The 21101-nt window shown below is 45.8% G+C and overlaps 1 protein-coding gene across 2 annotated transcripts in view; it reads right to left on the bottom strand.

Annotated features, from left to right (window-relative positions):
- LOC147665098 (splicing factor, suppressor of white-apricot homolog) overlaps positions 1-20250 on the bottom strand; it is a 530497-nt gene extending 510247 nt beyond the window's left edge. For both annotated transcript variants that reach the window (XM_086949761.1, XM_086949762.1), the window contains exons 1-3: positions 20030-20250; positions 12728-12843; positions 11078-11321 (exon numbers count right to left, since the gene is read on the bottom strand). In XM_086949761.1, the coding sequence (XP_086805887.1) occupies positions 11078-11321; positions 12728-12843; positions 20030-20240 (571 nt within the window). In that variant the 5' untranslated portion in view covers positions 20241-20250. The remainder of the gene's footprint in view (positions 1-11077; positions 11322-12727; positions 12844-20029) is intronic.
- Positions 20251-21101: the final 851 nt, after the last annotated feature.

Below are 21101 nucleotides of genomic sequence, written 5' to 3'. Positions count from 1 at the left end.
TGGAGAGAGTCACTGCAGCACAGTCACTCACAAACCGTCTTTTGAAAGCTATTTATTTTCTGTACAAGTGCCAAAATAAGTGAACGCCACTACCTGCACTAAAACAGTCTTAAACCAGCAGGCTATCGGCCGTCAACCAGCTGTCAAGCAGGCCCACATCTCCAATACAGGCTACATTTCTCCATTCTTCCCTGAACAGAGAGCGTGTCGAACCGGTCTGTTTTCCCCATGCGTTGATTCCAGAAGGCAAGACCACCTTCCCAATGACACTTAATGCAACTGCTTGATATCATGCACTGACCAGGCAAAAGGATAAACCATTTGGGAAGTGTTTTGCTGCATGGTAGTCCTTGCTGAATGTGTTTGTTGCAGTGTACCTGTGTGTCTGCAGGCTGTGTGTATTTGTTTACAGGGTTCGTATATCTGTAGTTATGTGCTATCATCAAATTGTGTAGAGTGGAATTGTGTGCGTTTGGAAGGTGTCTGTGTTTGTCATTGCAATGTTGAGTGTATGTGTGGTACACGTGTCTCTGCATTGGGTTGTGTGTATCAAAGGGGTAAGGTGTGTGCATGTGTGTACCCCAAGGTCTGTCTCTGTGCCGGAGTGTATGTCTGCAGGGACTTTCTCTGCATACTCTGTGTGTCTGCGCAAGGGGGTTTGTATTTCTTTTCAATAATGTGTGCTCTGTTCCAGGGTGTGTGTATCAGTGCTAGTCTGTGTGGGTGTCACTCCCAGAGTGTCTCTGCAGGGAGGGTTTGTGTGTCTGCCAGGGAAACTGTGTCTGTAGTTGGGTACTGTGTCTTAAGGGGTGTGTGTGTCTCAAGAAGTGTGCATCTGCCGTGTCATGTGTGTAGGGTTTCATATGTGTGTAGGGTTTCATGTGTGTCTGCAGGGTTTCATGTGTATCTCCAATAATGTGTATGTCTCTGACGGGCTCGTGCATCTGTACAGTGGCAGTGTGTGTTTAGTGGACTTGTGTGTTTGAGAAGTGGGTTTGTGTGTGCAGTACGAGGGATACTGAGTCACAGTGCTACTACTGGGTTAAGGCAGGACCACAAATGGTCTTTAACTTTATTGCAGACATGACTTTCCAATGTTCCTTAGGGCTGGTGAATAAAATTCACCCATAATCAAGCTGTTCACATTTTGGCTGGACATATTACTCTGAAGCAAATTAGCTTCAATGTACCCAAATATTTTGCTGTGAGAAAAGGGGAGAATCTCATGAATTAGAAATAATTTGCTTCAAAATCATATTGCAGAGTCGATCATAGTTTAAAAAAAGCATTAAGTGCTGTGAGCTATCTTCAGGCTCTTCAATCACTGACCAACCGAGACAACACAATTTAATGTTAAATTCCCAAATTTTTCTCTCTCTTTTCTTTTGCTTTGACTGGTCCTCACCTACATCATTTATTTCTCTCCATTTGTTCTACTAATTCAAACCGTTACTGAAAAATCCTATAATATTATAATTTATTAGCTACTCCGTAAGTCCCTCAGTCGTATTAGTGACTACGTACGAGAGAGTTTATTTTTTCCCTTATAGAATCTCCATGTGCTTTTCTTACAGTTGTGAGTGTTGGCATAGCCATCATTCAGAGCACCTTCTCCTAGCGATGGGGAAAAACATGTTTCATGTCCGGGAGAGTGAATTCACCTATGTAGTCCAGGTGTGAGAGGGCTTCAACTTTGCCCATAAGCTCATCGGTTGTGAGGGCGCTTTTTGCAGCTCCCCTTACAGTATTGAGTGAATGAGAGGTTATTAATCCTCCCCTATTAGCCCTCTTTTCTCTAGGTGGCTTTAAAGGAGAACCTTCCATTTCTCTTAAAAGTGATCCCAGCATAATGGAGGCATGTGAGGGAAATATTCCAGTCCCTCTGCAATGAACTCCCCTGAGAGAGATAATCGTATAATCACTGGTTCCGCCTCCTCATCTTTCTCATGCAGTTTCAAAGGGCCACATTAAATCAAAGTAATTATGCAGGTTACTTTCTGTATCAACCTGTCCTTTTTGTGAAATCACTGATGGCACTTTAGTGATGAGAGAGATGGACAGTTGCTTTGTATCTTGGGCTCTAGAGGGCACGGTATTAAGTATCTCTCCCCAGTATGGAGGTCCTGCATGTCATGCTTCCTTGCTTTTAATGCATCACTGCATTTCCTTGTTCTACTTCTGTGGATGTCGCAGGCTGTGGGATCTGTTCATCTGACATGGAGGTTATATTCCTCTATCTGTGCCTTGTTACAAGTAACACCCCAACATACACCAATTTTCGAAAACAGCCACCCCTCATTATATCAGCAGTACATATTAGACACAATTGCTAGCACTATCCTGTGCATAGCATGGTAACAGGCCATTCATTTGTTTCAGTATTTTCTCTTCAGCAGCACATCCAGATTGAGCTACGCGAGCACATCAACTTATAGCACACGTTTGACAACTCTTGACCCAATCATGCCCACAACGCAGCCTTGTAATGTACCACCTTAATGGTACATTCATTCAATCTATGCTGCATCTATATCCACTTGCCAATATACATATAAACTATCCTGAAAACACCTTCTTAAACTTACCACATCCAAATACAGATAAGATATTAAAGCTATATAATGGGCAAAGGTTTTCATGTTTGCCCTTGTGATTGATGTTATTGATAGGTGGGACAAGTAGATTTGTTTTAGGACAAGTAGATTTGAGTTACATTTCGTCCCTAGGACAAGCAGTTTATTTTAAAAATTCCACACCCCTGGTAATTGTATTGTTCTGTGGGCGATTTAATCATTTGAGAGGTCATCGGTTATGTTACTGACCATGTCATGATCATACATATTACATCAGCCATAAGCAGTGCATTGCAGGGGCGTAAGTTATAGGTAGCCCAGGTAAGTAGAACTGCTGAATTTCTATGGCTTTGTACGAGTGAAATCTAACGTCCATGTGACTTTTGGTTTTTTCAGGTTATTTCTAAGGTGTTTTTTGAATTCTATTTCCTAACCAGTGGAGAAAGGGGGCGTGGGCTCCCACAAGCTCTCAGTAATCCCAATGTGTTGTACTTAGTGGAGGTAACAGGAGGGGTTCGGGGCCCCCCAAGGATCATCATCAGCCAAGGGGACTTCCTTTCCTCAACCAGTACAGGCCCCGGAAAATTCACCCACAATTACGAATGAGATTTTTTCTGGTCAATTTTTAGCACTTACTCGACCTTGCTGGAGATTAAACTTATGCTGGGAGAAACAGGTGTTCTGTTCATTCAGAAAGTGAATGAGCAATTAAGACACCTTTATATCATGTTTTTTTATTTTGCCACAATTGCTGACTGATAAAGGACAGGGGTCAAATGTCAGTTTGACTTTTTACTAATTGTTGCCCATCTGTTCCTGGAAAATGGTTTAAACTTTTCTTTCACTTAGTTATCACAGTTAATGGTTTTTGTCAAGTGAGCTGACAAGACTTGAGAAACAAAAGGATGTAAAATGCCAGTTGCTTTTTCCTCCAACATTTAAACTGCTTGTAAATGAACAGTACAAGTATAACTGGTATTATGAAATCATTCTTTTTTGTAGTTCAGAAGAGTGATGCAACAAAGATTTAAAAAGGAGCAAAGTAAATCAGAATATTTTACTTGGTGATGTGCAAATGACAAACATTTGCAGACACTATTTCCAAACATTGTACACCATATAGTTTTAAAAGTGTTGAAATCCAAAAGGAAAGATGCAAAATCCAAATGAAATTGAAGTAGAAGGTTTAATGCTGAAGGCACAGTACAAACTAATCAAGTAGCAGTTGCAGAATCACTCAAGGAACTTTCTGAGGAGAATGAAGGCAACTGAAGAGCATGTGCCACACAGTCATAAATACACAGTGTACTTAAAGGGAAAGGACAAGGAAAGGACAGATAGCACATTATGAAAAATACATGAAATAAGCAAAAGCAATATAACAAAAACCAAGTTAGTGACAAAGTCTGTGGCACTTTTCATTGTAAAATCTCCTGAATGCAAATGACAGTGTGCTGCTACTTTATGCTTTAGTTATGTATTTATTAAAAGTGATAGTTTTAAAACATGATTTGAGAAACATTCCTGCCCCCGGCCCGATGACATGCAGTTAATGAACTAAGAGGCCCGTCAGCGGAAACGTGAATCCTTTATGAAGCTCGATTTGTGTTCTATATGGAGTTAATGTTTAGTTGATTAATCCAAACAAAATAGTTTTCTGTGAAGCAGACTCGCTGAACTTTTATATTTAAAGGTGCTCTCATAAATGATAAAGAAGAAATTGCGTCTCAGTGAATTAAAATACTTGCCCAGGATCACATAATTTCAAACCAGTTTATAGGTCAGAAGCATTATAATTAGGTCGAGTAGAATATTTAGGTCACTAGACCCACAGGTCTACTATAATTGTTGGGATCTTTCGAGGACTGCAGTAGTGCACCAGGAGGTGCGTTTGGGGTTGGTGGCCCCCAAAGACCCTCAGCGGCTAACGGGACTTCATCCTCAACCAATTGTGCGCCAAGAGACCCCTGTGCAGAGTTTGCTGAGAAAGGGGGCAGGGCCTCAGTCTACTACCCCAGGGCAGGCATATGTTCTTATTTATTTGTATTAACATTTCTTCGGGCTGATTTTGGCCCCAGGGCCAGCCTTTTTTTAAATTGTATTTTTATTAGGGTGGGGGGGGGGGGCCGCGCGGGCCCCCTCCCCGGCAAGAACCCACCACGGCCTTTAAAAAAATATTTTCTAATAGGGGTGGAGGGTCTGCGCTGCCCAGGAGAGGGGCCCATACACACCCTCCTTTAATTTCTGCTAGCGCCCGGGACCTGGCCCACCTGGGGGGCCTATTAGTAAAGAAGTGCAGGAGACCACGCTTTTTTCTTTGTTCGGCAGGAGCTGCGACTCCAGTGCAGGTCCCGCCATTTTAAAAAAAAAAATCAGTTTTTTGCCCTGTCAGGTGTCCCCCCCTGGGACCTACTCTTCTGATCCCTCCCCATCACCCCCACACGGCACCCCTCCTGAGTGTTCGGACCCCCCCTCCCTTTTTCTCAGCCTCCGGATCAAGACAGTAGCTGAAGTGAGCATTGTACTAGTATTTAAAATTTTGCGAGGGATTTGTCAAACGGCGCCAAAGTTATTGGCAAAACAAACAAGCATTTGCAATAGGTCTCGCATTTATGAGAGTTTAAGCTATTGCCATTGTAAATGACAATATTTTTTATTTATGTTTTATAAATTTTTAGCAGACCTCCCCCTCCTGGGTTTACTTAAGCTCAATGAAGGCTTCACCCACACGGCAGGTCACACATTGGATATTATTTTTTCCAACTCCACCTGCATTTTGTGGGAACCCCTTAAAACCACTGATGTGTTCGGACCATGCATTAATCGAATTCTCAATCCAGGGCCCTAGAGAGATGAAGGACCCAAATCCCAGTTACTCAGTCTGCATATAGACAATGTAAGAAAGTCACCCCAGAGCGCTTCCAAGCCTCTTTCCTGATACCTTGGAGCGCTGCACCCATCAACATAGAGGCCCCTCTTGCTAAATACAATTCGGCCATCACCTGCGCCTTAGACCCTCACGCACCATGGATATCTCTCTCAAACACCCCTAAGCACCCGCAGACCGCCTGGTTTTCCCCTCAACTGCGCACTCAAAAACAACTTTGCAGAAAACTTGAAAGACGCTGGCGTTGCTCCTTGATGAGGAGGACATAACATCGCCCTCTCGGACTACCACAAAAACATCAAGACCACCAGGAAAGCCCACATTGTGCCCCAACTAGCAACACCCCCAAAACCCTCTACTGAATTCTCCAGTCTTTTATCAACCCCTCAGCATGTGATAACTTAGAGGCCCCTTCACAATCACTCTGCAATGACATAGCTCAATACTTCTCTAAAAAAGTAGAGCTAATATATGAGAATTATTTCATCAGGGAACCAACCTCCGGCCGCCATGACCCAGGATTCACCAGAACAGGCAAATATCCAGCTCTTAGAGAGTTTTCCCCCGGTGACCCAGAAAGATGTTGAGGCACTACTACGCATCGTGAAATCTGGCTCTCCCTCAGATAGCATTCCTGCCAAGGTAGCAGCTTCTTTGCACCATCAACTATCCCCTTCCATAGAATTCCTCCTCAATCTCTTGCTGAAAGAGTCACGTCCCTCTAGAATGGAAAGCAGCCCAGGTTATGCCCATCCACAAAAACTCCAAGGCCCCCATGACCAATCACTCCAATCTCCGCCCCATCCCGCTTCTCCTTCTCCTGAGCAAACTATTAGAGAAAGACATCAACACTCATATGTCCGACCATTTTAACGCACAGGAAGTCTTGCCTCTTCCTAGTCCGGCTTCAAGCCCAAATACAGAACCGAATCGGCCCTGCTAGCGGTCACACATTATTCGGATGAACCTAGACAGGGGCCAATCGTTGATTCTGTTGCTGCTGGACCTCTCTGCCGCGTTCGACACGGTCTCACATGAGTTATTGTCCAGGAGATTGGAATAAGAGGCTCCGCCCTACGGTGGATGATGAGCTTTCTCTCCTCCAGGACCCAGACTGTTAAGCTGGGTCCATATCGCTCGGCATCTGTGAAGATGACCAAGGGAGTACACCAGGGCTCATGCCTGAGCCCTACCCTGTTCAATATCCATGTGGCTCCCTTGTCCAACCTCTCAGAACCTGTGGTTTTATTCCCACATCTTACGCCGACGATAGACAGCTGCTATTCCCATTCAACAAACTCACTTCATCCGTACAGTCAGCCTTCTCTTCTGGAATTTAGAATATCTCCAATTGGAGGAGAGACCATTTCTTCCAATCCAATGTGGGGAAGACAGAAATCATGCTCTTCGGAGACGCACCCTTACTCTGGACACCTTAGTGGTGGCTTGTGAACCTGGGCACTCCCCCGTCCCTAAATCCACTGTCAACAACCATGGCATTCGCCTGGACCAGGCTCTCACCCTGAAAGAGCACGCTGCCCAGACAGCTGGCTCCTGCTTTCAGATGCTAGGCCTCTTACACCGAGTATTTTCCCTACTCCACTCGGTAGACCCTGACACAGGCACTTATACTGAGCCGCCTGGACTATTGCAATGGCCTCTTGCCTTCGGCCTATGAATCCTCGTTGTGCAGTCTGCAGGTAGTCCAGAACACTGCAGTGCTTCTGGTCTTAAATGCCCCACCCCTGGACTGCCTCTCGCACTCTCCTCCATCACCTACACTGGCTCCCGATACGAGAGCAGGTCCAGTTCAAGGTCTGCTGCACGGTCCATAAATCTTTAAACCATCTCGGCCCCACCTAGCTAGCAGAGACATTCATACTGCACACTCCCTCAAGGTCCCTCCGCTCTGGAACTAAGTCACTACTCGTGGTCCCTCGAGTGAGGAAGGCCAGACTAGGTGGAAAGGCACTCTCCCACCTTGGTCCCCTGTACTGAACCAGCTCCCCCTGCACATGAGGCAATGCCCTGACCACCTCCAATTCAGGAAACATCTTAAGACCCTCCTTTTCTGCCTCTAATCCTGAATCAGTCCCTCAGCTCTCCAATTGCTTGTCCGCAGCGCAGGGATACCCCTTCAGGGTCGATTCAGGCGCTATATTAAATAAATAAATAAATCAAAATCAAAATAAAAGGCATAGCCATTTACAATGCCAATAGCTCAAACTCTCATAGCTGCGAGACCTATTACATTGCAAATGCTTGTCCTAGACTTTCAAGTCAACTGCACATCGTGGTACAAGAACAAGTATCCTGTTAGCCACCTTTATATACTTCATAAAATGCTATTATTTCATTCGAAATCCTCAAAATGAAATTATGGCATTCTGACAAGTCTCTAGTGTCAACAATATCACGAGGCTTTGCTTTATGTGTTCCTTCATCAGAATCTCCAGGTTGCAGCAATTTTGCACTTTCAAAACACATGCACAAATGTTTTGTTTTAAACACTGTGCAACATGTTTTAACTGTTTTGAAAAAAAAGTGCAAAAATCTGCATTTCTCCCGAGTGGCCCACATTTTTATGAGTATGAAAGAAATATCATGACAAATTTGGATATCGGACTAACACGGCAGAGGAGAGAAGAGCATAAAGAGCAAACATTATTTCAATAACGCAACTTAGGTTGGGCTAGATAAGAGCACATTTTTCAATCAGAAGGGAACAACAAAGACAGGGAATTGATAATCTATGGTTTATCAGTATATACCATTATTTTACATAAGCAGAATTACTAAACTATATTTTTCCGGTATTTTTTCATTTTCCTGTTACAGAATTTTTAAATCAATCCTCCATACTCTAGGAAGATAAAGAAGGCTCTCCGTGGAATAGTCTTACCACAGCAATTCCGTAATTACTCCCAATTCCGCAGTGCAACACAATTTGAAGGAAATATTTATTTATTTACGATTGCTTGAACAGTAGATGACAACTTGCACAAATATGTTGGACTGCAGTTTTTCTGTACTGGCCGCAAAGATCTGGGCCATACCTGAAAGTAGTCATCTATTACCTCATATCAAACATGACTGAACATTAGAGCCTTTCAACTAGCAGAAAGAAAAACCAGTGCCAATTCTTAGTTGGTATAACAGAGCATCTCAATACCCACTCTATCTCTTCCCTCCTATTACCATGGGACATGTTCCCGGTCTCGCTACTGCAGTATCCAGAACGATAGCCATCCTCTCCCCCGAAGTTTTTCAGGATACTGGGGCCCGAGCCCCCATGGCCGGCCATAACAGATGGACGGTGTCTCTCTCAGCTGTAGCTTCAACACCCAATGGGGTCTACCGTTCTCTGCGCATTTGCGAGAAACCCAGCTACCAAGTCACTTGCGGGCGTTCACTGATTACACTAAACTCATCTAGAAAAGTCAGCCTTCCCTGTTAGCTATGACCTCAGCTGGGTGGCGCACGGGCAAAATTCACATTCTCGATATTATTAGTATTAGCGTTCGGTCATCACCAATCCTAGGTTACAATTTCCAATGCAAAGATTAGATAAGATTTGTATGGTTTATCTTCCACAACACATTGGTCAATAACGAGAAGAAAGGCTGCATAAATGTGGGTTCGGATTGCTGCGGCTTGTTGAACACAAACACCATTCACAGAGCGAGGAGCAGCAGCCGCCAGAGGTGGGGCTCCGGGGACCATGGCAATAGGACGGGGAGAGACGCCGGCGTGTGTGAGGCTCAGCGGAGCTCAGAGCCAGACTTCGGTGCGGGGAGGAGCCGTCCGTGTCACCAGTGAGAGGGAGGAAGGCAGGCACGAAACAACATGGCAGCTGGGGCGCGCTGCTGCGCACCAGTATTCGCAGCCGGAATGACAAAAAGAAAGTGCTCACCGCCTAATTACAGGAGACAGTATCACGCCGCCTGTAAATAATCCAGTCCCTGCTAAAAGAAGACAGGGCGGTAACCAAGAGGGACTAAAGCCTCCGTTACAATCAAAAGACATTGTTTAGCATAACTTATGACACAAACCAACCAAAATAATGGGCGGAGCTGAAACACCACTTCGGAAACTGTATAGATTCCAAGAAGCCCTCGCGGAGCGAGCAGCGCATGCGCTCTACAACGCCAGGCGAGACCTAAAAAGCGCTCTTCCTATGGAAAAAAACTGTCATAACTATAACTACCTACTGGCGACCACCAGTAGGAAATTTATATATAATCTTTCTTTGAGCGCCACATGAACATCTGCAAGAAGGATAATGTACTAAAAAACAAAAGATAAACACGCATACCAGGTTCAGTGTTGCAGCCTGAAGAAACGTTTCTTCATATACTTTAGTATTAGTGCCCAGCTTGGGAAACTAAGACGTCCTGTGTCAGCAAAGGAAGTACTGCGCCAATGAGATGGAAGACGTTAACTCCATCCAAAGCGCATTTCAATTGTTAACATTCTATTTTGTAACTAAAGGAAAAGCCTCAATACAGGCCTGAAAACCCCAACAATGGTACCAAATATGCACACAAACATTAGCCATTGATGTTGAAGTCCACTGAAAAACAATGCCACGTTTTAAGAACAAACTGAGTTAGGACACACATAAGTGAATAGTAAGCATTTCCACAATTAACTCCAAACAAAAGTGTTCAGGGGTAGAAACCTTGGATACAAGAAAAAAGAAATGTTATCAAACATTGTCCTTCAGTCTTTCCATCTGTATTGAGGTTGTTTTTGTAGAATTTTAAAAGAAAAGCTAACAGAAGAAATCAATAAAGGAATGGGTTTGCCTGAAAGCCCGGGAGCACTTTAACTGAAAGGCTTGTTCCGTTGGATTCAAGGCTAGGGACCGTTCACATCATTACAGGGTCTCATGCTGCTGTCTTGGGCAGCTAATCTCTGTAAGGGCAAATGCAGGCTTCTAGATACGGGCTTCAAGCTGCCAACTTCAATACACAAGAGAAATTCCAGTTCTCCTCATTAAGGACCCTTTCCCACTCAACAGAAGTACCAAATCACAATGGGAAACATCGAATGATGGATGAAAAGGGGAAAGAATAATGAATCCTACACCCCCTCCAGAGCCACTGAATACCTGAGAGCACTGCGTAGCATGTGTAAAGCACTGCAAAGCTCCCTGGGTGAATTCAGTTGACAAGTCCTGATAACATAACCAAACTCTTGTTAGCAAAGCAGCCCTACAAACGAAAACAACAAAAAGCCACACAGCTCACTCGCACAAGTCTCTACAAGGCGTAGAAAAATACTGCAGTCATGCACAGAACAAGATAAACTAGTCAAAGCATACTAAAAAGGAAATCACAACAATTGCACAAACAAGTAGGAATTCATTGAACATACATTTTAAACATATCAAAATATTCCTTCACATTAAATGGCACAAAGCATGTAAACCATAGCGCAGATGCACACAACAACACGCGGCCATCATTCATCATAGTTTTATCAATTCTCAACAACAAAGAGGGAGTTTCAGGAAGTGTAAAGTCCATTCACAAGTTATAATCAGATCGATATTCAACTACTAACCAAACAGTTTCTGGTAACAAGAAAGATCCTAAATAATCAGTTTACTTACTCTCTGCAGAAAATGTGACAGCCTCCGCCTGTGCTGCTTCAGTGTCGGCCTGCTGCTCGGCTGCAGCATGGTCAGCCAGCTGCTGGGCTTCAGCCTTATCCGCCACTTGTTGGGCTTCAGCCTTATCTGCCGCTTGTTGCGCTGCAGCAGTGTCGGCCAGCAGCTGAGCCGCATTATTCCTCTCAGACTGAGCTTTGCGAACAAGGGCTGCTAGAGGATGATCGGGATCCATTACATTTAAAGGCTGGAAGAAACACAAGGTAAAGTGACTCGCATGCAAGTATGGTGGTCAGGGTCAGACAACAAAACAACCCAATATTGCTTAATGGCACCTAAAACGATAGCTTTTCTAAATCGGTCTCAACTTTAGAGCCAACTTGGAAGCTGACCACTAAGCACATTTATTAATACACACACTCATATTCTCACACACACATACAAAAATATATACACACACACCTGTATACGCGCACACACACCTGTATACGCGCACACACACCTGTATACGCGCACACACACCTGTATACGCGCACACACCTGTACACTCACGCATCTGTACACTCACGCATCTGTACACTCACGCATCTGTACACTCACGCATCTGTACACTCACGCATCTGTACACTCACGCATCTGTACACTCACGCATCTGTACACTCACGCATCTGTACACAGAGTCATGATAATTGCTCTATTTCTCGGCCAGATCAGTGGTCAGAAGCCCATTTCTCTTGTATTGGGGCACATGGCACCTATGATACACCATGGTCTGTTAACATCCTTAGCTACAAAAAATCAAAAACACGAAATTGGATTGAAAGGGGCAGTGGAACAGTCATAAACTAGTTCACTTTGTACCTGGACAACATATGCCAATAAACAGAAACCCCAAAACCCCTTCTCAGATAACTGCCTCTCCAAGGAGTCCCTTAAGACTCCGTACTATCGCCAACTCTCTTCAAGTTCTACATGAAACCTCTTAGATCTCTACTATAAAACAGGAAACTACAAATTCTATGCTTGATACTACTCAGTTATCAAAAACCACCCCACCGCAGACCCACACAAGAGGCAGCAGTGTAACCCAGATGGTCTACAAATAAATGAACAAAAAAACAATCAGTCTTGGATGATCCTCCATCACCACATACAAAATCCGAAAACAGAATTTTTCCTCCCAAATGATTCACCGTTCTGCAGAATCCATTGGACAATCCCTCATCCTATGTTGAGCGTACGGAGTTCCTGGACCTCCTTCCAAACAAAAATATCAATCCGCAAGGTCACATCAATTCCTTAACAAAATGTGAGCAATTGTAAGGAATCAAATTACAGCTGTATCCTGTATTCATGTGCTGGCACCCAATTGGGTCTAGCTCGACCTACCTGAAACCAAAAATAAATAATACTCTGCATCACTTATGGCAGCTAATGCAATCCGAATAAAAATGAGACCACAGATAAGTAAGGACAGGTCAGTGTTCTGAAGAGACATACTGCTTCTAGTGCGATTATGGCTACCCTCCAATAGACATGCGCAGCAAGCACTGACCAATACCTAGATACACCCCAGCTGGACTAGGAATCCATGTGACACCATCACAACGAGAACGCCTCACAAGGGGCTATCCAGAGAGACATCTAGAGTACCTTTATGAGTTCTTCAAGCCTGCTGCACTTCTTAGATCCAGAAAGGCTAGGGTGAAGATAATCATCATATTCCTCGTCATCTTCATCCTCATCCACTTCTCCTTTGAACACCGGTCCTAGGGAACAAAATAATATATTTGGAATATAGGGGTACACACACAGTTTTCAACCATTTCTAAAGTGCACAGAAACCATGAATGTCATCTTTCTCAATTCTGTTAGTAGATTCATAACAAAAGTTACCCTCGGTCTAGAAGGCAGACCCAAAAGTTGAACTCAAAATCAAGTTCACCAGAGGGATTTTCTTTCTTTTAATCCTGCAAGAAGTGCTCAAACTTTCCGCTAGCGGAAGCAGCATGGATACTTGCGCAGAGGATAACCTACTTTTAAGCTTCAGAATTCAGAGCTTCATTACCAGGGGCAGCGCCACTTCAATGAGACTTTTTGCCATCAATTTGACACACCCAACCAGGTTTTTGACAGGCGTTAGTCTTGGCTGACAAGGTCTGCATTCAAGCAACGCTGCTTTCTCAATTAAAAAACATTAAGCTTTTGCTCACAATGATGAAGCATAATTGCGAGCGCTGCCCGGGACAAACTACATCCTCGCAACTTCAGTCTTGAAAAAGTGTCTGCAGGGGATACTTTCTCAACAGATGTCCAGGAACCACCACCCTTTCAGTTCAGTGGTATTTGGAAGTCAAGTGAGGTTCTGGAAAGTTCTATCTGAAACCTGACTACTGAAACAATGACAATTGCAGATACCTTCTGTAATGGACCAGGATCCAAAGTCTGAATTCGGACTCTCAGGGTGAAGATCTCAAATAATAACCACACACTGATGGCCACCATGTTAGACTGCTTCAGCACAGGTATAAGCTGCACCGTGTACTGCCCTAATGTAGGGTAACACTTAGTCATCTCCTGTCTTGGACTGACAACCTTCCTCAAAATCTTCCCACCTGTGGACAGCAGTCTAAAATACCGGCAGTAAATATAAATGTCAGTTTGTTATCACATGCTTAACACTGCTATCCTACAGGTTTTCATAAGGGACTAACTCTGATGAGTAGAGAAACTAAACAGTTTTGCAAATCAGAAATAATGAGGTGGTCACCAGAACGAAGACCCTTCAAGATGAATATTCTGTACTCCTAACTTCTCTTTGCTAAGAAGGTTGCCCATGCCGCTTACTGCAATTTAACGTTCCACACAAATGTTTCAAATATTACAAACTTGCTTTCAGGTCACCAACAATGAGCATTCATAAATCCAAACAGAAGCAACAAAAAGGATTGTGCAAGGGGGCACAAAGAATCCGTAGACTGTGAATCGCGAGACAAACTGACACTAGACTCAGGGGAAGGGGAAGTAATGGTCGGGGCAAGGAGCAGCTGTCGAGTTCAGGTTTAGGGTTCGGAAGGGAGGGTTTAAGTAGGGGGGTGAGTTCTGGGAGCAGCAATGGGTGGATGAGGACTGAGGAAGCGAAAGGCTGCGGGTGGAGTTGGGGTTAGGGCTGAGGGAAGGAAAGCTGCTGTGAGCTGTGCAGATCGTTACCAACACTCAACGCCCAAGTAAACCAACATGACTGCGAATATTGGTACACGACATGAAGAGGGCCTGCTCAGTGGAGATTGCTTCCAGCACTACACCAATGTTAAATGAGCCTACTAACACTGCACCAATGTGAACCAACAAGGTAACTGCTGCACAGAGCCCAAAATGAAAAGGTGGCTGCTCTGTGCAGATTGTTACCAATGTGCCAAGAGGTCAATACCAACGGGAAAGTAAAGCAAAAATCCCCATGTGCTATATCGCCGATTACAGTGTCTAATCTGGTTAAAACAACTCCTACATACTAGAGGAAACTAAAAGAAGAACATATCTGACAGAATATCAAAGTACCAGTTTGATTTTTCTCACGGCAAGACATAACATACAAATCCAGTAAAAATGAACACAATGAGAAATATTTCTGAAAGTCAAGATGCTGTGCTGTACTACTGCTAAATATAATAGTACAAACAGTACGTTTAAAGATTTTTTTTCTAAAAGCAGAAGGACTGTGCAGCTGTAGACCGACGGAAAAAGGGGCAATTTTGAAAATAAATTGTAATTTCAAGGAATTGGGCATCTAGGATGTCAGTATTGTACACTGATTACTGCAGACAGAAGAAACAGCATAAATACACATTTTACAGCCAATCGCCATTCCAATTTCGATAAGAGCGGGATCATCAACTGAGAATCTCAATGGATCACCACCTCCTCGGATAAACATGCCAAGCATGCAGTGCAGGATCTAGGTGCTCTGTAAAAAGACCAGAACATCTCTGGTGAAATAAACCACATTTAAAGAAGTCTCCACACCCCAAGTAGCACTGGACATGATCTTCCGCATGGCCTAGCTGGTTACACAAAGGTTAGCAATCCATGGGAGAGGAAGGCAACAGTGCCATACGCCTTTAGACTAGGAGAAGTGTGGCTCAATGGTTAGAGCGGCAAACCCTGATGCAGAGGTCTGGCCCGGGACCAGGGTTCAATTCCTGCCTCGGCGGGTCTTGGGCTCAATTTCCTCGGACCTGATAATTCTCGCCTCAGTGCCTATTCTAATCATGGGTCCCACTCTGCAACTCTGGGCAATAGCTTGCTTAATCTCCACAACGGCCCCAACAGCGCTGGGATGCCTGGCTTCACCTTGGGGGTGCCAGGAGTGGACATTTCACAGAGAAAAGACAGGAAGGGTTCCACAGCGGTATGCGTTACAGCGCCAGGACACCCCAGTTGGGGTATTAGTGCGCTTTACAAGTACAAATTACATTACTACAAATGCAAGAAGAACAACCAGCATTGAATGGTCTGCCCAAAAGGACTTAGAAGACTCCAGCCAGTAACTTATGTTCAGAGCACTAGTCCCCATGCAAGGACTCCCATGGACCTTGATTTGATCCATTCCTGTTGCGGGCACTAGGTCCACCACTAGGCAGAGGTAGGAGAGTCTCCCATTTAAAACTACACCTCCCATGAAAATTAGTGCTCGGGGTGGGGTACTGCTATTGGGGTGGTGAGGGGGCTGAGGTGCACCTCGAGGGGCTCTTTCCTCACTGTTGGACAATGGCCGAAACCCACACTAAAACGTTAAAATCACTCCTGCTGCAAAACAGGACATCTTGAAATCAAACTAAATAAAACGGTATGTTTGCTAGGAAGTGCTGTTCACAAACAACCCTAGTATCCAGTCTGCTTAAGATACTTTAATGCTCTCCATCTTTAAAATAACTAAGGTAATATGTCAACCTGAAGAAACATCAAAATATCATACAGAAAAATCAAAGCCGCAGCAGAACCCAAAATCACTAGCTACAGGAGTGGCATTACCCAGACCATTCTACACGCCCAAGAACTCAGCACAACACCAAAGCCATAATGCAGGCAATGAGAGACGAGGCAAGAGAATACGCCACTCTTTACACAATGAACACTCTTGGGGGCCGATTAGAATGGCGGGAAATCCGCGACTGCCGAGCCGGCGGTGAGGACCGCCGGCCCGGCAGTCACGGATTTCTCGCCATCACCCTGAAAATTCCCACCTCCAAATTAGGATGGCGGTGGGAATGGCAAAGGTACCGCGGCGGACGGAAAGACCGTCCGCCGTGGTACCGCAAGCCAGGCCTTTTCCGCCCGCCTTGCGGGACCCGGTACCATGGGGCAATGCAGGCGGTGCCATGCAAGCAAAAGCATGGCATTATGATGCCTGTCTTTTGCGGCGGCGTTGCCGCCGCAAAAAGAAAGGCGGAGAATGCTTTTGGGGACCAGTTGCGGGCCCCCAGGGGTTGGGGGGTGGGATGCTGCAGGTGAGGAGTACCTATGGTACCCCCCTTCATATTGTGTTGGACTTGGCCCTTCTGACAGGTTCACCCCTAAACTTTTTGCTTTTGTATGGTGACCTAAGGTTAGTGATTTCTGGTTTCTGCGCACTTTACCACTGTGTCCCCTGGTAAAGTGTGTGCGTGTAGTGAGGTTGGCCGGCCCTCCCATAGGAATGCATGGGGAATGTATGTATCCATGTTAGTTCCTGATGCGTGGGGAGTGCAAGCTCGAGTTTGGTATGTGCGGACTCGTGTGATTAAATGCTGTGCAATGATGTATGCGGCGTGATTGTGTCTAGTCTGGAAGTGCCACTTCTAGAAGTTGGCATGTTTGTGTAATTTGTGTCTGGCGTGTGATTGGCTGGAGCTGGCTGGTGAGCCTGGCTCCAGGAGTCAGGATGGGTCTGCCCCGGTGGCGAGTGTTGAGATTAGCATGCTGATAGCTGGGTCGGAGTGCACCTGGGACCTGAATAGGGCTGGGCTTTACCCACACAATGCTGGCTCCGCCCCCTGTGGTGCGTCTAATGTCCCTAGCCTGGCCAGTGAATAGAAAGGGTGGCTGAGCACATCAGAGTGTTCCAAAACCAGCTGCAACTGGTTTTCCCCCCACCCTGCACCTAAGGACAAAGGGAAAAGGTGTATAAAAGAGGGGCTGTGTCCCCAGAAAGGTGTTCTCTTCCTGGATCCTTTCTTGAGGGGGGCTGCTGCTGCTGGGCGCTAGGAGAACTGCCACTGGGACTGCCTTCCTGCCTGAAGGGCCCTGTGAGCTGGATCCTGGGCCCAGCCTTTGCCCCCCTGCCTGCCTAAGGACCTTGCTGGACTTCTTTTTGGACTTGGAAACTTTGTCCCTGAAGCGCCTGGGCAGCGCGGGATTTCCCTGCCCAGGAGCGCTGCTATTCTCAGCTGCAGCCCAGCGCTGCAATCCCTAAATCGAGGGATTCCCCGGCGTGGGGATCCCCATATTTTTGCCAATTCAGAGCAGGTGCCCACCCTGCATTTCGCCCGCATTTTGCCCTAATCTGAGGCGCGGGTGCCCACCCCGCTCATTGCCGCATTTCCGCCGATGTACAGGAGCTGACCCTGGTTTATTATTTTAATGCCCGGGTGCCACTCCGCTCCGGCGATTGACTTCCAAGCGGGTGCCTACCCCGCATTGCCCCGATCCTGCCGCCTAGGAGTGTGCTTTGAGGGCTGCCGCACTGCCCGCGGCGACCCGGAAGTGCCTTGGGCCGAAACCGGAAGTCGAAGGGAGCCCACCCCGCGCTCCGGAGCAAGGAGGTGAGGGGAGGCGTCCCTAGTACCCAGGAGGACGGGAGCTCACCCCGCCTCCACCCGACGCGGGAAGAAGAAGCCGGCACCTTTCCCCCCCGAGGCTCCCAAAAGTGAAGAGGAGCGCTGGAGTGCCGCCGATGAGTGCAGAAGGAGAGCCCCGAGGAGCGGGAGCTCTCATGTGGACCTGACCGAGAAGAGTTCCCCGACCGGCAAGGAGAACGACCGGTGAATGCGGGGGCAGTCTCTGTTCCCCTAGAGCGGCCCCGGTTGACAGCGGCCGCTCCCACGTTGTTCAGCAGGCATCGTTGTAAAAAGAGCCCACGAGGCTCCAGGATTACAGGGGCAATTTTCCTTACTTAGCCCACGAGGGCTCCGGGGCCATCATTGTACGAGGGGGGTTGTCGGGGCACATTGCCGGTGCCTGCCCCCTCCTGCTAAAGTGGTAGCGGCATTTGTTTATTTAGAGCATGCGAGGCTCCACGGACCCTGTTGGCATTTGTTTAGAGCCCTGAGAGGCTCCGGGGGCATTTCTGTTGGTGGTAGAGGGGCCCCAGCTGGTACCGGGCCGCTCCCACAGTATTGGTAGCTAGAGCATAGAAGGCTCCCAAGGCAACTTTCGTTTCTAGTGCCCCCGAGACTCCCACATTGTGGTTTTGCGCTATTGTTAATTTCAGAAGAGAGCCAGGAGGCACGCTGGTGCCAGGCTCCCTACTACAACTGCCCAGAACTCAGTGGGCAGCTGGCACGTTTAGGCTTGTTCTTTGGCTGCCTGCGCAGCCGGCCCGGACATTTGGGACACAGAGCGTCCTAGCCCCAGAGAGGCCAGTTGGCCTGGGGACAGTCACAGGTTGGCTTATGTAATTTCGGCGCAATTGTTCTTTGCTGCACCTCTGAATGTTTTTTTATGCGTCATGTGCTTTTCCCTCCACCGCTGAATGTATGTTTATGCATCATGTGTTTTCTTCCCTACACCTCTAAATGTTGTGATGCATCATGTGTAATGTTTTCATGCCTATACCCCTAAATGTATAGTGATACTTAGGTGTTTGTTCTTCCTAGTAAGGGTGTTGCTAGTGAGGTCCTGGTTCCCAGCGTGATATTTTCCTAAGGTGGTTAGGGTTGCGTAGGTGGTACTTACCTTTTACCAGTGGTTGCTGGTTGTGTGCTCTATTTTCTATTTTGTGCTACAATATTATATGTGCTATGTCTAAGTGCCTATTCCTGACAGTGGTCCATGTGGCCCTGTCCCATGTACCTAATCCCCTGTAAATTCTGCCCGTGCCTATGGCACCTTGTAAAGTGTGTATTTATTATCTAATGTGTTTTGTACAATACAAAGGCTATTTTTATATATAACCTTGTGTGGAGTTTCCTTTGTGGTGGGCCTTGGGTGTTGTTGCTGGGTGCGCGCGCAAACGCTTTACACCTTGCCTCCGAGATAGGCCCGACTGCTCGTGCCAAGCTACCAAGGGGGTGAGCAGGGGTTATCTTGGCGGGTGACTTCCTTGCTCTGACGTAGAATGGTGGTTTCTGCCTGACTTTGGTGCAAGCCCTAGCCAACCAGAAATCCCATTTCTAACATGCATGTACAAGGTGGCAGGCACCGCGCGGTGCCTGTCAAGTTGTAGATGCATATGCAAAACATGTTTAACATTGTGGCGGGTACTGCCACCCGCCGCAATGTTAAAATACAGGATGCGGCCCCATAGATCCATGAAGATGCATTACACAGCATGCACCTTGTCTTTGTGACACTACACAGCACCAAAGTCATACGGGTCACAGAGAAATTCCTCACAAGAGAACCCACTGGGCAACGAGCAACTGTCACCCTTATCGAACGAAAAACCAAACAGCCAAATCCTTCGGCCCACCAAATTAGACCACACATGGTAAAGCACCCTTATGAGCTCAGACACACGTGCCAGACAGTGGTTCTACCAGTAGACTACTGACACCAATCACAACCAGTAGTCTGTTTCAAATTATGTGATCGAAGGTTCATTTTTACATATTCTAAATCGGGAAATGCTTCCTAAAATGGGGAAGGCAAAGATTTAACCACAGCACTAAAAATACAGATATATGACATCTCCCAGGACATAAAACAGAAAGAAGCAGGTGTACTGCAACCGGAATAAAACTCTAGAACAAGCCTTACTTTTTTTCTCTTCCTCTTTTTTTTCCAAGTATGAAGTGTAGCGTCCTTCCTTCATAGCTTTTACAATGTGCTTATAATACGGATAAAGGTAGTGGTCAAATCGGAGAAAATCAAATTGAGAATTCCGTGCTTGCTTGGTTTTCAGCATGATTTCAAATTGCGCTCCTTGCAGGCAAACAAATTTTGCAGTCCGTTCAATGATGGCATGCATTTTTGCTGTTGGTGGCTACAAAAGAACAAGACAAAATGTGAGGAGACTATCAAACAGATATGATGTTGACAATGAGTAAGCACATTGCTGTATTCTACTACCATGTAACTATTGCAACCATCAAATGCCATGTTCATATTTGTCATGCTGGAAGCATCTCATGAAAAAAAAAAATGGAGAGAAGTAAGCTGGTAGAAAAAAAAAAAAAGGGAGGAGATAAACTTTTTCTACAGCAATTCCAGAGAAAACAACATAAGACATACGCCGATTGGCATCGGACTGTCTCTACTGCAAAAATAAAACTGCCCAAAGAAATCAGTGGCTACACTTAAAAATCTGCTATTGGACATCCAACTGCCAAAAATAAGCCAACCAAATGGTGCCACAGCAATTTTTTTTTTTTTTCCATTGGAAAGCGAGGTTCATCTGCACTGGTGTAAGATTTGTGCACAACAATATCATCTCTAACTGGGTCCTGGTTTAAGAATGCGTTGAATGCCTGCCACATCGCCCAACATCATGCAATGCCAGGGTGCTAGCAAAGATAGTAGAATGCATAATGAGACATTGGCAGCAGATATATTGCATATTTAAACTCCTCTTTACTAGGTTTTTGATAAGTCTGATCGTCTAGCAGCCATAACAAAAACTTACTTTCTGGAGAACAATATCTACCTGCAGAACATACCCTAGGCTTCAGAGTAGATCCAGAAACTTCAAAGCAATGAGGTATCCAGTGGAGGGCATTGGGCTCAGTTTGTGCCAAAAGTGACAACAGACACCACCGAGGTTATAAAGCGCCCAACCAGGCGCACCAAAGTCAGTTACCCTGTTTTATCTCTGAGTCTTCAAGACAAGAGA

This window comes from Lissotriton vulgaris, unplaced genomic scaffold (assembly GCF_964263255.1).
Source record: "Lissotriton vulgaris unplaced genomic scaffold, aLisVul1.2 SCAFFOLD_1287, whole genome shotgun sequence".
NCBI classification, from domain to species: domain Eukaryota; kingdom Metazoa; phylum Chordata; class Amphibia; order Caudata; family Salamandridae; genus Lissotriton; species Lissotriton vulgaris.
The sequence above is the reverse complement of the archived record's forward strand: the minus strand, read 5'-3'. Positions and strand labels throughout refer to the sequence as shown.